The 21,374-nt window shown below is 38.8% G+C and overlaps 1 protein-coding gene across 2 annotated transcripts; it reads right to left on the bottom strand.

The window, feature by feature from the left end:
- Positions 1 to 3,601: 3,601 nt before the first annotated feature.
- LOC147633954 (triacylglycerol lipase OBL1-like) lies at positions 3,602 to 7,050 on the bottom strand. 2 transcript variants are annotated; one of them, XM_086805036.1, is made up of 7 exons: positions 6,714 to 7,050; positions 5,763 to 6,109; positions 5,293 to 5,516; positions 5,166 to 5,199; positions 4,378 to 5,069; positions 3,894 to 4,273; positions 3,602 to 3,813 (listed from the first exon to the last, which is right to left on the bottom strand). In XM_086805036.1, exons 1-6 carry the CDS (start codon positions 6,806 to 6,808, stop codon positions 3,917 to 3,919), a joined length of 1,749 nt encoding a protein of 582 aa, XP_086661162.1. In that variant the 5' UTR covers positions 6,809 to 7,050; the 3' UTR covers positions 3,602 to 3,813; positions 3,894 to 3,916. The 2 variants fall into 2 exon arrangements, with proteins under 2 accessions (XP_086661162.1, XP_086661160.1); XM_086805034.1 differs by lacking the exon at positions 3,602 to 3,813 and having other exon boundaries at positions 3,832 to 4,273.
- Between the last annotated feature and the right edge of the window lie 14,324 nt (positions 7,051 to 21,374).

The following is a 21,374-nucleotide window of genomic DNA, read 5'->3' as shown; positions in this document are numbered from 1 at the left end:
GAGCAAAGAGCAGCCTAGCTCTCAAATCAATGATCTCAAATCAATGATGGCAAGAAAAATATATATATATATATATATATATATTTTTAAGCGTTGTTTCTTTCTGCTTTGTACTGAGCCTCTAGGAAGGCGATGAAGCTGCTAAACTTGAGCTTGAACTGCAATTGAACTGTTGCTACTGCTGTAAGATGGAAACGTAAGATGCGCCAAAATATTACTATAGTTTTTTCTAAATTTGCTGCGTTGACTGCGTGCTGTGAAGGCTTGAATTTGTGTATGTTTGTTCACTACTTGCTTGACGATTTTGCTGCTTGATGATCTCGCCTGATGATCACATCAGGTTCACCACTTGCTTGATGATCTCGCTCTGCTGTTGCAAACGCCCAACCCTTACTCCATGTTGTGAAACTATGTTAGCAGCAAGGCAATAGATGTCTCATGCAGCTACTGTAGCAGGTTTGTGGCAGCTCGATGATGACGATGCGATCTGCAGTGTTTTTTTATGACGATGCGATCTATAGTGTTTTGTTTTTGTTGCGTTGGCTTGTGCCTGAGTTGGCCTCCCACCACTGCTACTATCTGAGTGCTTGTTTTGGCTTGCTTGAATGCTCCCAAATTGACTTCTAGGAGGGAAAATATTGTCTAAATCCTCATAGATGACATGTACGCCTACATTTATGGAATGAAGATGCTCAAAGCCATCTCCCCCTACACTGATTGTTACACTAATCACTTGTGAGTTACCCATTGAGAGAGATGCTTTGTAAGTAAGGCCTCGGCTTTCTAGGACAATCCTCTGAAATGCTTGTTTGCCCAAGGTGGTACCCAGTGCGGTCGTTTATGTGCTAGCTTAAATTGCGAAGATGATGTGGTAAATGTTGGCTTAACTATGATGATGATTGCGATGAGCTTAAACTGAATCCATCAAAGCTATCTCAGTTAAGCTGAATGTTGGATGTATTCCATCCAAGCCGTCTGAACCCCTCTCCATTCCATCCAAGCTATCTGAACCCCTCTCCATTTTTTTCATCAGTTAAATGCACAAGCATTGTGCAAAGTTCCATCAGTACTCTTATTGCAAATATGAATATAGAATGCTTAGTAGCCAAGGGGTCAAGAATGCCAGATTTCCACATCTATGTTGGTTGTTTAACCTCTAATGGTGTAGCAGTAAAAGAAGAAATCCTTGGTCTTCTTTGTATTGTAAGACAGCTCATATGTGCTATTGTCTTGTGCAAGATGATGTTTTGTAGAGCTAGAAACTTAAGACTTAATAATGCCAAGATTCAAGATGCAAAATGTTTGTCTTCTCATCCAAACATTGCACTATTGTTTGGAGATCTTCACACTCAAGAATTTCTGTATGCAAGTTAGGAGAACCTTGTGGTGTATGGGATACATTGGCTCATACCAGTGGACTGGGTTCAATTTCCAACAAGGCCATACTTGCAAACAAAGTGTTAATCAACAAACTTTTTGGATTTCTACACTCGAAATTGTAACACTTGTATACTTTTGCATCAACTAGTTATTAATATGCTTTTTGCATAATACTAATGCTTAAATCTGTAATATAAGAATATGCTATACATCTTCTTGATGGCAATGTGCTAAAATGTTGTAAACAGTGTTTTCTCAACACTTTTCTTACTCCCTTTACTTCTAATACATCAAGATTTATGCTAATCTGTGTAGATTGTGCTACTCCAACAAATTTGTAATCTCTGTCTATCTTCTTTGCAAGAAGGTATCAAGATTAGAAAGATTTAATCAAGAATCACTTAATGTTTTGTTTTTGTATCAAGATTTGATTTTAGCACAGTAAACTTTGAATAATTTATAAATTGCTCTATTTTGCACTGTAGATTTATATCAATCCTTGAAAATCTATATCAACTACACAATCTTGAAATTTGATTTTTCACTACTTGAAACTCTATCAAATTTTTGCACAGCAATCTTGATTTCTACACAACAAACTGTACTTTGCATAAACTCTACAATCTGAATACTCTACACAATTTGCACCAGTCTTCGAAAATTACAATGAAATTTTTATAAAACTGCTTCAGTACCAAACTTCTTGTAAATTTGCTCTAAGAACTCTAAGATTTTAAAAAATATAACAGAAATAGAGACTTAATGGATTAATAATTGAAACTGTAAGCTCTCTATGCAAGAAAATCTCTCAATATTTGTTGCTAAAATCTTTGTAAACCTTAATTCAAAAATCAAGATCAAGAAAAAGCATTCTAAAAAAATAAATTAAGTATAATCTAAAAATAATTATCACTAATTACTCCCTAAACAAGGATCTAAGCCAAGAACTCTGATCCTCGAGATCTAAGCCAAGAGTTCTGATACCAATACAATGATGGAAACCTAAGGATTGCACTCATTAGCATGGAGTTTTATTGAGATTTTGATTTTCTTTCTCAAGAAACTATCCTTTTTTTGTAACTACACATTAATGTGCATGGGTTATTCAGCTCTATTTTTGAAGTCCCGAAACATGTGAAATTTTAAATTGAAGGTTTTGCAACAAAGAAATGAAAATGGATATCTGAAACAAAGTTTTATTGACTTTCAATGATGGCCCCTTGTTTTAATCTTTTGAAATATCTAAGTCCCTTGCATGAGTTCTTGCTATTTAAAAGCAAGAACTGCTTGCTTTCTCTCTCTCTCTCTCTCTCTCTTGTTGTCATGGATATTAACAAGAAGTATTTGGAAGAAAAAAGTATGACAAAATTATTACCAAGGGAAGCACAAAAAGAAGATTAATTCTTTTCTTTTTCACATTGGAGGTCATATGCCTAGGAGTATAGATGTAAAATAGCATTTGGGAGGGGCATACAAAAGGATAACATACAAAAAGAAGTGATTTCAAAAAGTGACAAAATAAATACACAATGGATACTTTCACCCTCTCAAAATTTACAGAAGGGATATACCTAAATTATAAAAATATGTAAGTAAATGGTTTTTTAATTACCGCTTAAAACACATGCTATATATGAGGCTTCCTACCTTAGTTTCGGTTAGGTAAGCTATTCTGCAGGCTGCAGCAAGTAGAGAATATTAATTTGTCTGCTATGCTTAGCAGTTGGATCCAAGGCTCCCATGCCATGTATCTCTTGGTGGGTTGGAAGTCATCATGCATTATTGACTAGCTAGAGGATCTGCTTGATCAACAATGATTGCTGATGATGCCTTGGAACTGATACCCCCAGAATGCCAACACAGAAGAGGACCCTCTTGAGCACATGAACCTCAAATTTGATTTTAGATTTCAAGTGGATAGACAAGGAGCCTCCAGTCAGACAAGGGCTGCACCAGATGTATCGGATGCTGAATGCAGATGGGTGATATCCCCCCTCCCCCCCCCCCACCAACCAATTTCTCAAAATCCAAATGGCAGGTCCTTGACAGGAAGAAATGTGGACGGCTTTCCATTTGAGCAACCTGAAGGTCAGAAAAAGCACCACCCTAAACCCAAAAGAACACAAACTAATGTGCAGCTGCCTCCTTAGAGCTGCACCAAGGGCTATATCTTAAATGTTTAAAGTCTCTCTCCTAAGATGTGACCATGTCCTCCAATTCTCCTTTTTTTTTTTTTTTTTGTTGAGATCCTACTAATCAGTCAGAATTGCTGCCACTCTCTGATCTCAACCCCTATTTTGGAGGGTAAGGGGGAGCAAAGACTCCTACATTCGCCCATAGGCAGAATACAACCCTCACCCGTGAAAAGGTATCCATCGGCTGCGATTGAACCTGAGACCTCTTGCTCAAGGGTTCAATCAACTGCCATCGAACCTACACACAGCGAGACGCTTTTATCTAATTCTCAAGATAACAATGGAAACTTTTGCTAGTTATTAAATCACAAATAGTACCTTACACATGAGGTGATTCCTTGTTATTGCCCATGTCTGGAAACCCTAGACCATCTCAAGAACTTAGGCACAGTTGAGAAGGCATTTAGGCGAATTCTAGATGCCCAAGTGCTCTCCTTGAAACTCGCGGCTTGGAGGAAAGAGGAGGGTGCACCCCTCACTGCATCCACATAGCATGAGGGTGAATGGGCACATAGTCCTGGAGTCAACAGCGCACAAAAGCGCATCACTAGGCACAACCCTGTCTCTGTGTACCCATCTTCACCCCTTCTCTGAAGCCTCCGTCGAAGACTTTCCAAAAGCTCCTTGATAGCGCTTAGGTGAGGCTTTGGTAGCAGCACCAGTGACAAGAGATCCTTGTGGGGTTCTTCAAGAAGAGCCTACAAATAAAGGTCCAAGGGTGCACAAACATTCACACATATGCACACACACACACACACACACACACACACACACACACACACTGTATCATGTGCAGATTTACCTTCGATTCAGAGCAGCTGCTGTAGTAATGGCAGGGTGATATATGCTTGAACTGAAACAGCCGATCATCAAATGGCACACGAGGCACAATGTCTGTTCGGTACACTACCCGGAAATACTTCCTTCCATTCGGTCCACATAGTTTCTTCTCCATGTAGCTGGCAAACTTGGGATCCCCTACCCTCGGCTGGCCAAATGTGAAAACCCCACCAAGGCTAAAGCATGCTTCATTCCTTTCAAACAACAACAGTCCAGTAAAAAGGGCAGCCAATGCACCCCCTAAGCTATGCCCTGTGATATAAAGCTTTGCCTCGAGGTTTTGTCGTAGTACAACCCTGAGTTTAGCACAGATTGCATCATAAGCAAGCACCTTGTCATCATCATTGATGACCCTCTGAGGTAGACCTGAAGTAGGGGTAGCCATTGGGGTTTGCCCAGTTGACTTCAGTATGGTGTTTATTTTGGCCTGCTTGAGACTTTCTTTCCTTAGGCGGCTACCAAGACCAAGGGCTTCAAGAAATCCAACATGCACTCGGCCTATTTCGGGTAGCACATAGTAAGAAAAGTCAAAGTCGGTGCACCAGTCATACATGTTGAAGGGCTGAGTCCCCCGAAAAGCCACCACAACAACACTGGCTTCTTGCTTCTTGTCTGTGAAGATGAAAGCTTGGGTGGCCTTGGACTCCAGATACTCTGGATAAAACTCAAAACACATTGGTTTCAAGCACAGCATTAAGTCAATATTCTAATCATGAACACACATGATCCCGAAGGGCTCAGAAAGCATACCATTCCAACAGTCAAAGTACTGAACAAAGTTCATCTGCAAGTAGAGAAAAGCATGAGACTGTTTAATTAGTCGCTAATCTCGTACTGCATAAGAGTACTCATCTATGCCCAATTCAGTCATAAATACCTTCCATACTTGCTCCACTACTTTCTTTATCATTTTTTCGTTCTCATAAGAAAGCTTTGAGGCCATTACACAGACATCTGCCATCCCTTTCGTGCCAGCATCGCTGTCTAAATTGGCCACATCAGAAAGAATACCCTCTTGGAGACACAAGTCTTGCCGTGGATCCAGCAATCCTGCCAGACAGTAGTAGTCTACATCTTCTTGGTGGGGCTTTCTCAGTGCATCTGAGAAAGCAGACATTGTTTATCACTCAGAATTACTAAGCAAGTAGTGAGAACCCCATGAAGAAAAAGCAAACATTGTCTATCACACGGAATTACTAAGCAAATAGTGACAACCCCATGAAGAGTGCCAATTAAATATGCATCTCTGCAACTTGTGATTCTTAGGAATGGACTAAGGCCATTGTTTTGTAAGCCTTTGAAGAGAGAGAAGCTCGCTGCATTTCATGACAAAGAGCAAAGACTTACCTTGATTGAATACACATCTATGCAGTGTCTGCCTGAGGCCTTGATTTGAGTACACGAGATTCAAATAGTATTCCAATGTGCTGCCTAGTATTTCAAACGGTTTGGCAAAGAAGAGAAGGGTTTTAAGAAAGACGATGGAGCACAGTGCTGCCCAGCTCAGCTGGAACCGACAACTTGTGGAGTCTGCAGAGGACTCTACAGAGGGAGTCTTTGTTGGGGGACGCTGTTGAAAACACATGGAAGATACATCTGAAAACCATGACCTTAGCAACGACACCAGGTACCGCAGAGGGTTTGTTTCCTTGATGAGAGCAAGCACATACTCTTCTGCTTCCAACTCCAAGTCACTGCAACAATGTACACAAAATGGATGTAAATGTATTAAGATTGGCCCAATCACAGAATGTGTGTCAACATCATGCGAGGCCTCTCCATGAACAGAAAGTGGAACATACAAAAACGTGCAGACAAAGGTATTAAAAGGCAGTGTTAGAAGAGAACATTGTCCCCAACCAGTCAAAATAAGGAGAGGTCTTTACCTTGATGTTTTATCACTAAAATTTGCAACATCTCAACCTCTCAACCGGTTTTTTTTGTCAATTTGAGCTTTGAAAATTGCACTGAAGGATGGTTTTTTTCTGACACTGGTCTTAAGTAGACGCAGAAGTATGAAATACAGGATGACGACAAGCCTACCCCATGAGATGCCTCTTTGCAAACATAAAGACAGGTGATGATGATGATGATGATGATGATGAGACATATGACCCATACAATGGCATCGATTGAGTGCATTACATACGACCTATGGTATCAACCATGCTGCCCATATATGTACCATATGACAGCATATGACCCATGGACCGAGTGGACCACATATGACCCATATAACAGCATGGCAACGGCATCAACCAAGCAGACCATATATGACCCATACACACACACACGTACCGAAGAGTGCCATGGTGCAACGTTTCGAGGTGGTTGTGGGTGCTCTCCTTGAGCCTCCTCTCTCGAAGACTCCGAGTATTCTGCTCCTGATTCATAATCTTCAGCTACACACGCACTATACAGAAGCTGCAATTCCAATAAAATTTCGATTTTCTTAAACCATTAAATAATAATAATAATAATACATGCGCTTGATACAAAGTTCCACTACACAAATTGCCTCGAGGGTCCTGAATTATTATTGTGTGTAACACGGCATTTGGGGCACATATCTTCTTCCACAAGTACGAGGTCAACCAGGAGACTTTCTTTCTTCTTCTTTTTTTAAAGGCGACTAGGATGAGTTTTGAGCCTTCATAATGGAGTGGGGAGGGGCGCATAGTGTGCCCGTCCAAAAGAGGGATGAGTTTTGAGCTCATGTCTATCTCGAGGTGCTCCCTTTATTGGTCTTACCTTATACTTATTCAAGACATTGTGAGTGGAGGTTTATTTTGTAATTTTTTTGTTTTTGAACATTCTTAGATTTGGCATAGTTATGTTTTGATTAGCCTTTATTAAACAATATCTTAGAGTGTTATCACACACCAAAGGCCCCAAGGAGATTCAATTCAATCTTGTGTTGATGGTGTTGTTTAATTTTCCATTTATTGTTTACGTTAAGGTTTTTGTGTTTAAATTGCTCAAGGCCTATGTATATGCTTATGTTTGTTGATATGTGCATGAGGTAATTCTTTCAAGTGGTATAAAGGTCCTGACAGTGGTATCAGAGCTTGGGATAAAGGCAAAGGTCTATTATCCAGTGGACTGAAGAATCTCTAGTGGTTATTACCCACCAAAGGCAAAAGAAAGGTGGATTCGCATGAGCACAAAACCACCCTGCTTCAAATCCCAAAAGGCAAAAGAAAGCGAGATTTGCATGAGCCCAAACCCACCCTTCTTTAAAAGCAGTTTTTCCCAAAGCTCAACTTCAAGATCAGACACCATGGATGTGATTAGCAAGTAGAAAAGGTCTAGATTATTCCATTAGCAGAAGAAGGCACAACCTCTACTCCATCTTTCTCCTTTATGAACAATCAATGGCATCCTCCCTTTGCTATAGGCTTGTGTGGCATGTTTTTGCTCCAAAAGAGAAGCTTTAAAAAGCTTAAATTATTAAGCTTAAAGGCTTAATAATAAGCCTTACTCAAAAGGCTTATAAAGACTCAAGTAAAAGATTACTAAAGCATTAGTCAAAATTATAGAGAATCGATTATTTCTAAAAATTTTAGAAAAATAGAAACAATCACATTACTTCAAAAAAAAGTCAAGTAAAAGGTGGTTCAATAAATCAGTTTGGCTTCCTTTGAGGTGTGTTTCCACTCTTGGTCAACTTTTGGGCTATCACTCGACAAATTTACTCAACTCGCACTTCACAAACTCGAGCAAAGATGTGACTATTAACAAATTAGGGACAACATTATTTACTACCTACACAACTTTTATTATCTGTTAATTCTACAAAATCATTGCTTCTTCTTTTTCATATTATTTTCTCATGTCATAATGAATCCGTAACCCCCTTCCTTGAACAAATCTAGTCGCTCCTCCAAACTCAGTTGAATGAAGAACGGAGAGAGTTAGAGGAAATTGTTTCCCGTAGACAAAGGAGAAAGTAGAATCTAATGAAGACATCCGTGGAGTGGTGGAAGCTACTCTTAAAGGCCAGGATGCTAGAAAGTAGAAGAAAATTAGTTGTTGTAAGGCTTTAAATTTGATTTCTAAAACTTCCATGGCAAGAAGGATGCTTGGGTTTTTTTAGCCTAGCTAAGCCAACTTGATGATTCTTTCACGAGAGAGAAATTTTTCGAACGAGATACGATGAAGCTAGCTAACAATGGATAGTGCATCTTTGTGGTAGTGATACAAGAAAGTCTGATCCCTTTGAATACTGTACATATGACTTTTCTTTAGGTAAACTAATGCGAAGGACCTGGATGGACATGGAGTTTGCTGAATAAATCCAAGGGTCTTTTCCCATTAGACTAGTATGGGTTGCAAGGTAGGTTTTACATATGAAGTTCTTCTTCAATTTTCCACCATAGGGTACCCAAGGATTAGAGCATAAAGGAGATTTGAACCATTCAAAAACTCAGAACAAACAATTCAGAGAAAAAGGGTTTTCGACCAAGATCTTGAACCAAATTCTGATCTGATTTTATAGCGAGGTTCTTATAATGGTGAAAAATGCACATATCAAATTTCAGCTCATTTGGAACTCATTCACCATGTTTTCATACAATTTAGAAAATGCAAATTTTTGAAACAAGATAGTTTTTAGGCTTACATTCAAACATGAATCGAATTTGTCAAATGGAGATTAGACATTATAGGAAACACCTCTGTAAAGTTTCATAAGGTTTAGATTCCATCTTGGTCATCAAAAGGCCAAATTAGGGTTTCAAGACATGGTAGTTGACAATTTTAGAATTCAACTCACTCAGATGTTTCAACTAAATACAGGGTGTGGATCGTAGATATGCAATCTCTCCCTAGAGTTTCATGGTGGCTGGGAGAAAGCTATTAAGCTTGTGGTATACTAAGAACATATTATATATAAGACTGTGCAACAATTCCAAAGATTTTAGGTTTCTAGATTAGAATTTACACATTTGGTCTGAGTTGGAGAGTTTTCTTGAGGATAGAGCTTCTTTTAGAGTTCTTTCATGATTTTGGAGTCTCAAGCTTGTAAATCATTTCATATATGCATATCATCTTTCTAAAGTTCTAAGTTTCTTTCTCTTTTTGCAAGTGTCTAAGGAGCTCATTGGGTTCATCTGAAGTGTTAATGTTAAGGGTGTTGTTACATATCCATGAACTTTGTTTGTCTCCTATACATCTACTCAATCATTTCTTTTCATGTGCTTTTACTTGGTCATTACAGTGGTGACGAGAGAAGTGTTGCCTTGGGTAGGACTTAGTTTTCTGTTCTAAAAAGGGTTTTCAGTTTTTTTTGATCCAAGCTGCCTTGTGACCACCTACTAGGATCTCTTGTTTGCTGGCACTTTGGAGAAACTATCACCATGAGTTGAAGATGTCTTGCCTTGCTTGTGGTTTGAGAGGCTTGGGTGGTTGGGAGATTGAAGGATGAAGCCAAAGTATGGTTCAAAGCCTTACTAGGATGAATTCATGAAATATTTTATCTATTCCCATGTTGTGTAATTATGGAGTATTAAAAAATTTCATGGAATATTTATATTCCTAGGTTTTTATGTTATGAATTCTCCTAAGACGGGTTTAGATTGGGACACCTTTCTAAACATGGGTGATCGTAGCTTACTTTACACGCGGGTGAAACCGTACATGCGTGTTGGTTGCATCGTCTTGTTGATATGAAATTTTATATGGATGTTTATTTTTATCAATTAATTTATTAATTGATTGGCTAGTTGATGCAAGTTCAGATCATTGGATCGGATAATGGATGCGAGCTGGTGAACGATCAGGAAATATACTTTGAGATGACAAATTTTGGAATATCGACAAATAATATTTGATTTTGTGACGACAAGCACCATTAATTTCTTTGGACGCTATTCATATTTATTGGCAATGTATATATGTTAATTGGGACATGTGAAAGATCCTTAGTGCATATTTTAATTTTCAAGACATGTGCACTTTTATAAGGTTCAAGGCTCACACATATTTTTAAAAGAAAGCCTAGCTTGCACACTCAAGAAAGCTATTTTTGAAGCAAGCCACTTTGTTTGAAGAATACTATTCTTAAGGAAGTTGACATTTTTGTAAAAGTATACTATTTTTAAGCCCCAAAGGCTACTCATAAAATATATTTAAGTCACGAAGAGGAAGTGTGGCTCACTCTTGTGTGGGGGCAGATTGGACCCAACATTGAGTATTGAGTATATTGTTTGTTCTATTTATTTTCCAATATTTTATTTATTGCAATTCACCGTGAAGAGTTAGTGGTGGATAAAGATGTGAAGAGTTAGTGGTGGATAAAGAGGTGGAAAAGCTTTGCTTAAGGTAAAAATTTTCATTCAAAGCATACAAAAGCCTAAGGTTTTCAAGAAAGCTTAATTTCTGTCCAATGGGTAACAAAAGCCCATAATTCTTTTACCCAATGGTCAATCCAAGGTGAATAACCACTTGTCCATTTTGAAAACCACATTAAATTCAAAAATGGTTTTTTTTTTCAATTCCTCTTTTCGATCAAACACCGCAGATGGATTTCCCTCATCTTGGAGACTCGAAAACCACCCTTAGCATTAAATCTTTTTTATTCAATTCTTCTTCCTCTTCCTCTTCCTCCCAAGGACACATGGTGGCCCTTTTTTTCCCTAAGTTACTTGATTAAAAACTCACGTACTCTGCGCGATTACCGCACAAAGCTATTTATTAAGCTTAAAGCTATTTAAACTTAGCTTTTTAAAACTTAGAGAAGCTTTCTTATAAAATCTCCTACCCCCATCCAAAATTCTCAAATTGTTTTCTCTAAAGCCTAAATTAGTCTCTACAAATTCAACTAGAGTTCAAAAAAAATTAGAACCCTAGGCAAAAAAAATAATCTTTTTTTCTCCATAATTCCTTTATTTACCCAAAATCCCCTATTCATGCCCAAAAATTCCCAAAAATAGCCAGAAAATACCCCAAAAAATCTTGGAAAAATTTTAACGAATTTCGAGAGTTTTCCCAAGCATTCAAGCTTTTAGCCATCTAACCCTATCAATTCAAGTCTCTCCTTCATAAACCCATGGATTCAGGAGTTGATTTCAACCAACCCACATCAACGACACTCCTACCAATGAAGATGCCAATACTTAAGTCGATTTACAAACTCACCACTTCCACCACCAGCTTTTGAAGATCACAATCAAATTCTTGAGTAACTACTTCAAGATGAACAACAAAAGCACCTCGCTCTTGAGCATCTATTACTTCAAGAGTGAGGCACCTCGCTCTTGAAGTAGTTTACCTCAGATTTGATGGTAATGGAGCTGCTACTCCACAAACTAAAGATGCCCACATTGCCAAAATCATCAGGGCTACATTCAATGCTCAACAAACAAAAAAGGATAGTAAGATTAGCTGTCGTACTTTTTCTTTTAACAAATTTAATGGTAAAAAGGATGCTTGTCTTGTACTTTCATGGTAAAAAGGATGCTTGTCTTGTACTTTCATGGTTAAGTCCATTGGATGATTATTTCTTTGAGGAAACCTTTTTAGAAAGAGATAAGATCAAATGTGCTTCTAACCACATGGCTGACCATGCATCATTATGGTGGAATGTTCTTCGTAAAAGTAGTGATAAACCAACCACATGGGTAGACTTCTAACGTAAAGTAAAGTCCAGCTTTTGCCACCTTAGTTTACTCTCAAAGCACGTGATGCATGGGATACTTTGACCATGTCCGATCGTGAGATGATATCACAATACATGGAGAAATTTTGGCAAACTCTACTTCGACTCCGTGCTTGAAGAAGTCATTGAAGATACAATTTAACATTATGAATCAAGACTCAAAGAGACTATTCAAGCTGAGGTAAATATGTTCAAATCTTCTACACTTGATGAGGCTATTTCTTTAGCCCATGATGCAGAACACAAAAGAGGTTTGCACAAAACCCCTTGACAATTCAATGCTTTTTAATCCAACAATAGGCAATCCTCAAGTTTCAATAACAATCGATAACCAATGCCTCGTCATTATGGTACTCCTATTAGGCCACGTTCTTTTAACAATTTTAATGCAAATAGAAAGCCTTGGGTAGCACCTAGCAATACACGCACAAATCCCACTCAAAATTTAAAGACTATTAATGATCAAAGCAATGTATATCAACCAAAGCCTATTAAGTCACAACACTAATACTGCAAAGAAGCCTCGCTCTACATGTTACAAGTGCAACCAACTAGGCCACTTTGCTACTCGATGTTGAAAGAATCTTAGACCAACTGCTCAACTTCACAACATTGAAGATGTGCCCCAATGATGATGGTGATTACGCTCCAGATTGGTTCCAAAGACACTCTAAATGATGATGGTAATCCTAAACAAAGTGATATGCCAGGTAACCCTATTTCGTTTTATTCTTTGCTTAAGATGAAGGGTAAAATCAATGGTCATGATATTACTATGTTGCATGATAATGATAGTATGCATAATTTCAAAACGTGTTGTTAAAAAGTTACAATTAGAAACACACTCATCACTTTATAAGGTTAAATCTGCATTCCAAGGTACACATTATAGTGGTACCAAGGAGATTAGGCAACCATAAATTGTCATTGTTCCTTATAAAGAGAAAAGGGATTTCTTCATTGCAACATTGCACACTATTGATATAATTTTGGGTATGCCTTTCTGTCATCAATTCAACCCTCAAATTGATTATGACACACACACACACGATGTGGATCACACACCAAAATGAAATTTTAACTCTTCAAAGTGATGCCACAAATGAACTTTTTCCACAACTATCACACACACAAGGTAAACGTGCTTTACATAAATGGGACAAGGCCTACATGATATATGTAAATGAAATAGAAGCAACTAACCACACTTTATCACCTAGTCAACAACTCTTTTTAGATCAGTTGAAAAAGACTCTTTTGTGTTTGATGATCTACCCCCATGTCTACCTACATCTCGTCCAGAAGACCACACAATTGAGATTATCCCTAGACATAAAACTCCCTATAGACAAAATGAAATTCAACAAAAATGACAAATAAAAGAACTTTTAGATTGAGGACTCATAAGGCCTAGTAGTTCTCCTTTTGGTACTCCAGTACTTTTAGTACATAAAAAGAACCAGACCTATCATATGTGCATTGACTATAGAGCTTTCAATAAAATTAGTGTTAAAAATCGATATTCCATTCCACGTGTTGATGATTTATTAGATAAACTACGTGGTGAATTTGTATTAAGATAGATTTAAAATTTGGATGTCACCAAGTTCGAATGCACACATCTGACATATACAAGACTACTTCTCGTACTCTATCCGGATATTATGAATTTCTTGTTATGCCTTTTGGTCTTACTAATGCATCTGCAACATTTAGTTGAATGATGAACTGTATTTTCTTGAAACATCAACACTTTGTTATTGTTTTCTTTGACGACATTCTTGTTTTTAGTCAAAATAAAGAAGAGCATAAACAACATCTTACCTTTGTACTCAACCTTTTGAAAGAAAATTAGTTATATGCTAATCTAGAGAAAAGTTTTTTCTTTCAAAAAGAAATTGAATATTTAGGTCATATTGTATTAGCTGAAGGAATTAGAGTAGACCCCAAAAAGATCCACACTATCAAGACTTAGCCTACTCCAAAGAATGTGATTGAAGTTCATTCTTTTCTAGGGTTGTGCAGTTATTATAGAAAATGTGTTCGCAATTTTTCTTTGATTGCATTACCTTTAACCTTCCTTCTTCAAAAACAAATTGTTTTTTGTTGGGGAGAATCTCAACAAAAATCCTTCGATATACTTATACATACCCCTGTGCTTTAATTACCTGATTTTTCTAGACCATTCTTCCTTGTTGTCAGTGGTGCTAGTGGGTCCGGTATTGGTGTAATCCTCATGCAAGATGGTCATCCCCTTGCATATGAAATTCAAAAACTTAAACCATCTGAAATAGATAAAGTACATATGACAAATAACTTCTTGCTATTGTTCATGCACTTTGTACATGGAAACATTATTTAATGGGCTATGAATTTCTCATTAAAACACACCAACAGAGCATACGACATCTATTCAGATATCGAGCTCATCTGGTGAGGCGGTGGACACTGATGACCCGCCTGGGGGATAGGCCCCACACTTACACCAACCACTGGCATGGTTGGTGAGATCATGGGTGATATACGGCCAGTGGGATGACAGGCTGTGTGAGCCATTCTAAAGACTGGCATAGTTATAGCGCCAGCTCATTTAGTTGGGTTCACACTATAGAGAACCCTATTATGTATTTGGTTGAGTACCTTTTCATTGTGTGTACTCTTATCTTTGTATATGGTGTGTTGAGTGTTGAGTGAAGAAGAAGAAGATTTTCAGCCTCTCACCTTGTGTGTTCTCTATTAGGGTTTTGTGAGTATGTGTGTGCTTGTAAGAGCTCAAGCTCTCTTCTCCCCTACATCTTTTCATGGTATCAGAGCCTGGTTCATGCTAAGGGCTGAGCTGCAAGCAAGAGAAGCACAGGAAGCTGTACAAGGGTAAGAGCTTCAACTTTCGAGCACTGTGGGTAAGTCATCGATTCTCTACAGAACTTTGTTTTAAGAACTGCAGGAAGACAGATTGGCTGTGCAGGCACTATGTGTGCTGCAAGGAGGTCAAAAGTTGCCATTGGGTGTATGTATGCACATTGAGGTCACTGGTTGTGACATTTGAGTCTACTATAGTACCGCTGCTGTGCAAAAAATACAGCAGTTTGTGCAAGACAAACCAGAGTGCTGTTTCTGGTAAATTTGTGTGTCTGGCAAGAGGAGGCCGTGGATGTGGTCAAGGAGGTGGCCGAACAGGTAATTAGAATTATGGCTAGAAGCAGCAACAAAACCAGTCCCAGAATTCACAACAACAACAACAACACGCAGGTGGAAGAGGCCAATTCAGAGGCAGGGGGAGTCAAAGAGGTCGTGAAATTGGCAAAGGCAATATAATGATACACGTGGATGCTTTTATTGTGGTAAGCCTGGACATGTGCAAGCAGATTGTTATAATAAGAAGCAGGCTGATATGCAAAATGGAAAATTGCAGTAAAACAACTATGCATCCTCGAGGAGAAAGCAACACATAAAGATGATGTATGGTACGTTGATTCAGGCGCTTTGAACCACATGACAAGTCATGGGGAGTGGTTCAAGGAGATGAAAAACCTTGAAAGACCAGGTTTTGTGGAAACAGGGGGTGACATTGCTCATCCAATTGCCCATGTTGGAGATGTGCCATTGTCTATACAGGATGGCAAAGTGAAGTACCTTGCAGATGTACTTCATGTTCTGAACATAACAAAGAATCTGGTTTCAGTTGGCCAGATGATTGGCAGGGTTTGCAGGTTCGGTTTAACCCTGATGGTGGTTGTTATGTTGAAGACTTTAAAGACAAGTGCAAATTGGTTGCAAAAGGCAACAGAGTGGGCAGAATGTTTACGTTGAATGTGCCTGAAGTGAGTGCTGCGATGTTTGCAAATGGTTTAAGAATTATTGCAGACACAGACATTTGGCATAAAAGAATTGGACATGTGAATGTGTAGAGAATGAAGTCTATGCAGACTAAAGGAATTGTGACAGGGCTGCCAAAATTTAAAGTTGAAGGTATGCAGAGAATATGTGAAGCATGCCAATTTGGAAAGCAAACAAAGCATGTATTTCCACGTAACAAATATGTGAGCAGAAATGCACTAGATGTTGTGCATTCAGATGTATGGGGTCCTATGAAGACCATGTCTATGGGAGGCTGCAGGTATTCTATGTGACATTTATTGATGGTGAGACCACACAAGGAAAGTGTGGGTATACTTCATGAAGGAGAAGGATGAGGTGTTCACTCACTTTCAAAATTTTAGAGTTATGGTTGAAAAGCAAACAGGGAAATATGTAAAGTGCCTAAGGTCAGATGGAGGGGGAGAGTACTTCTCCACTGAGTTCTCTGAATTTTTGAAGAAAAATGGTATTCGGAGATAGTTTCCATGCAAATACACTATGTAGCAAAATGGAGTTGCTGAGCGAAAAAACAGGCACATTGTAGAGATTGCACGAGCATTGATGGAAGAGAAGAATATGCCGCATAGCTATTGGGCTGAGGCTGTTTCTACAGCAGTTTACATCATGAACAGGACTCCAACTGCAGCCATACATGATGTAACTCCAGAGGAGAGGTTTACTGGCAGAAAACCTGATTTGTCTCATCTAAAAGTTTTAGGATGCATTGCATATGTGCATGTGCTAGATGAGCTGAGAATTAAGCTGGATCCAAAAGCTGAAAAATGTATGTTTATTGGATATTCCCTTGAGCAAAAGGGATACAGGTGGTATAACCTTGCTACACGTGAGTCGAGGGTAAGCAGGGATGTTGTTATGAGATGAGCAGCTGGTATGCTATTGAAAAAGAAGCTATTGGGGCTGATGTGAGTGGAAATGTGGTAGCACAAAATGCAAGTAAGCAATCACAGTCTTTGAGTGGACTAGGAGAGTCCTCATCCAATGGTTCAGTTGATAGACCACATGGAGTGGCAGTCTGCGTCATAATACCAGTCCTGCAAATGTGGTTAGTACATCACGTAAAGGAAAAGAGAAAGTGGTTGAGCCCCTTAGTATGCCTGAAATTTTTGCAGGGCATTCTCATGTTGAGATGGAGAGTGTAGTGGCTCAGAGATGAGCCTTGATGAGCTTGGGATCCCAGCTATGAGAACACCTGGTGTAAAGAAGGCTATGGAAGCCATGAATGAAAAGCTGTGAAGATCTGGGAGAGTGAAGAACCCTATGCAGAGGTTTACCTATGATGGTTATGTGGCACATCACTATGCATACATGGCAAAGGTTGTGCAGGTTGTAGAGCCCACATGCATCGATGAGTCTGTTGGAAATGTGTGTTGGGAGAAAGCTATGGATGAGGAGATGGATGCACTATATGGAAATGAGACTTGGGATCTAGTGCAATTGCCTGAAGGCAAGAAAGCCATTGGATGCAAGTGGGTGTACAAAGTAAAACATAACAGTGATGGAAATATAAGCAGGTACAAGGCTAGATTGGTAGCCAAAGGATATGCGCAGACATATGGCATTGATTTTGAGGAAACTTTTAGCCCAGTTGCCAAGATGGCAACAGTGAGAGTTGTGATAGTAGTGGCTGCATCAAACCAATGGTCTTTACATCAGATGGATGTAAAGAATGCATTCTTGCATAGGGATTTGCAGGAAGAGGTGTATATGTTGCAGCCACCTGGTTATGAGGATGTGAGTCACCCCGAGCATGTTTGCAGGTTAAAGAAAGCCTTGTATGGCTTAAAACAAGCACCAAGAGCATGGTCTGACAAGATTTTTGAATAAGGCTTATCACTATTGGCTTTCATGTAGCTAATGCAAATTTCTCGCTGTATGTGAGACACAGTCATAGAGGGGTTGTGCTTGTCATCTATGTAGATGACTTGATCATTACGGGGGACCATGATGCAAAGCTCTTTGATGTAAAGATCTTGCTTAGGCAGAAGTTTGAGATGAAGGATCTGGGGGAGCTCAGATATTTCTTAGGCATTGAAGTGATTAGGTCACCACATGGTATTGGATTACTGCAGAGACAGTATGGCTTGGACATGTTGTCCAAGTATGGTATGACAGGCTGTAAGCCTATCTCAATGCCATTGGATCAGAATGGCAAGTTGAGTGCAGATTCAGGAGAGATTTTGGAGGATCCTACTATGTATAGGCGCATAGTAGGAAGCTTGATCTACATGAGGATCACCAGGCCAGATTTGAGCTATGCTGTTGGGTTGGTGAGTCAGTTTATGCAGGTTCCTTAGACGCCGCACTTGGATGCATTGAGACGCATACTGAGGTATGTGAGGTCTACTTTGCATTGTGGACTATTTTATGAAACTAGGACGACAGAGATATGTGTACATGGATACACATATGCTGATTGGGCTGGTAGTATCTCAAATATAGAAGATCTACTAGTGGCTTCATGTTTTCTTTGGGGAGTGCTGCTATGACTTGGAGCAACAAGAAGCAGTCTACGATTGCTCTATCCAGTATAGAGGCCGAGTATAGAGGTGCTGTTATGGTAGCATGTGAGGTAGCTTGGTTGAGAAAGCTACTTGCAGATTTGGGTCTATTAGTGGATAGACAAGTTGTCATTTTCTGTGACAACATTAGCAGTATAGAGTTGGCCAGGAACCCAGTTTTTCATGCTCGCACGAAGTATATAGAGGTCCACTACCATTTTGTTAGAGAGAAGGTCTTGGCAGGAGATGTTGACCTTGTTTATGTCAGCACATAGGATCAGGTAGCTGACATCTTCACCAAAGCATTGGGTACAAAGAAGCTCTGTAGATTCAGGGCTTTGCTTGGTGTACATGAGTTGGAGTTGAGCTCGAGAGGGAGTGTTGAGATATCAAGCTCATCTAGTGAGGCGGTGGACAACACTGATGACCCGCCTGGGGGATAGGCCCCACACTTACATCACTGGCATGGTTGGTGAGATCATGGGTGATATGTGGCTAGTGGGATGACAGGCTGTGTGACAGCCATTCTAGAGACTAGCATAGTTATAGCGCCAGCTCATTTAGTTGGGTTCACACTATAGAGAACCCTATTATGTATTTGTTGAGTACCTTTTCATCGTGTGTACTCTTATCTTTGTATATGGTGTGTTGAGTGTTGAGTGAAGAAGAAGAAGATTTTCAGCCTCTCACCTTGTGTGTTCTCTATTAGGGTTTTGTGAGTATGTGTGTGCTTGCAAGAGCTCAAGCTCTCTTCTCCCCTGCATCTTTTCAACATCTACTCACCCAACCATTGATATCTAATTGTCGTCACATTAAATGGGAATCATTTATTCAAAGTTTTCATCCTCTTATTCAATATCAACCAGGAAAAGCAAATGTTGTAGCTGATGCACTAAGTAGACGTCTTTCAATTACAAACATTTTTGTTCTGGATATGCATTCTTTTGATGTTATGGATGATACTTATGAGAATGATCCTGATAATCATTATGTATGGTTGAAATTGCACTCTAACAATTACTTGCCTACTGATAATTATTCATATCATGATGGATTTATTTTCTTTGAAAAGAATTTATGCATAACTCTTCCATTTAGACAACTTATCTTGGAAGAATTACATAATCCACCCTACATTGGCCATAGAGGAATCATTACTACTCTCAAAGTTATGCTCGATGATTTTTTTTATTGGCCTAACGTAAAGAATGATGTTACCAATTTTGTTTCTGAATGTCTTATTTGCCAACAAGTCAAGCGACATCATGGAAAACAACATGGCTTACTTATGCCTTTGCCTATTCTAGAAGGTCCTTGGCAAGAAATAACTATGGATTTTATTTACTAGTTTACTTGTTGCTTCTGCACGAAATGATATGCTTTGGGCTATTGTTGTTAGATTTAGTAAATAAGCATATTTTATTGCATGCAAAAAGACATCGACTACTTTCACAAGCTGCACATCTTTTTATCAAACATGTTTTTACACACCATGGTCTACCTAAAGTTATTGTATCCTGTGACTCAAGATTTTATAATCACTTTTGGATTGCTTTATTTTCAAACCTAGGATCCAAAATTGATTTCACCTCTACTTTCCATCCTGAAAGTAATGGCCAGATTGAAGCTACTAATAGTACTATCTTAGATTTATTGAGATCTTACACAATCTCCACACCAACAAATTGGATCAACATCTTCATTTATTATAATTTGCTTATAACAATCCACCACACTCAACTAGGAAAAGCTCCTTTTGAAGTATTCTATGGTAAGAAATTACCAACACCTGCTGCTCGACTTTCACACATTTTTCCTGCCGCCGCCGTCTCGCTGACCGCTAATGATTTCACTAGAGATCACACTCGTATATTACAACAAGTACATGAGGGTATAGCTAAGTCTCAAACAAAATATACTACCCAAGCAAATAAGAAACGCAATCCATTTTCTTTCAACCAAGGTGATCGAGCATGTATGGCTTCGTGTTGAAAAAAGAAGACTTAAAAGTGTCGACAAACACCTTGGAATTAAATTAGCCCCTAGATTTTATGCCACATTCAAAGTTCCGACCAAAATAAATGATGGAGACGAGCTGGTGACGATTAGGAAATATACTTTGAGATGACAAATTTTGGAATATTAACAAATAATATTTGATTTTGTGACAACAAGCGTCATTAATTTCTTTGGACGCTATTCATATTTATTCACAATGTATATATGTTAATTGGAACATGTGAAAGCTCCCTAGTACATATTTTAATTTTAAAGACATATGCACTTTTATAAGATTCAAGGCTCACTCCTATTTTTAAAAGGAAGCCTAGCTTGCACGCTCAAGAAAGCTATTTCTCAAGAGCAAGCCACTTTTGAAGAATACTATTCTTGGGGAAGTCGACATTTTTGCTAAAGTATACTATTTTTGAGCCCTAAAGGCTACTCATGAAATATATTTATTTACACCAAGAGGAAGTGTGGCTCATTCTTGTGTTTGACTTCTGGTGATACGATTATTGTATCTGGCACCTTGTTTCGTGGGCTGTATAGGCTCAATTCTTATGACAAGTGTGTGGAAGATTCAGCAAATGCAGTTTCTGATGAAAAGGTAGTTTCAGATGCAAAACTATAGCATGCTCGTTTTGGTCATCTAAACTTTGCTAGTTTGCTGCGTTTGTAGAAATTTGATATGGTTGCTTCATTGCCCCCTCTTGAGGCACCATTGAAACATGTTTGTGAAGGCTGTATTTTGGGCAAAATGCAGGGTTCTGCGTTCCCAAAGGATGGTTCTGTGTGGGCCACTCGCAAATTGCAGCTTGTACATATAGTGATGTATGTGGGCCTATGCAAACTCCGTCATTTGGTAAACACTTGTACTTCGTGACTTTCATTGATGATTACTCAAGGCATGCATGGGTATATCCA

The sequence above is a fragment of the Cibotium barometz genome, chromosome 11 (genome assembly GCF_041138505.1).
Source record: "Cibotium barometz isolate CiBa-2024 chromosome 11, ASM4113850v1, whole genome shotgun sequence".
NCBI lineage: Eukaryota > Viridiplantae > Streptophyta > Polypodiopsida > Cyatheales > Cibotiaceae > Cibotium > Cibotium barometz.
The sequence above is the reverse complement of the archived record's forward strand: the minus strand, read 5'-3'. Positions and strand labels throughout refer to the sequence as shown.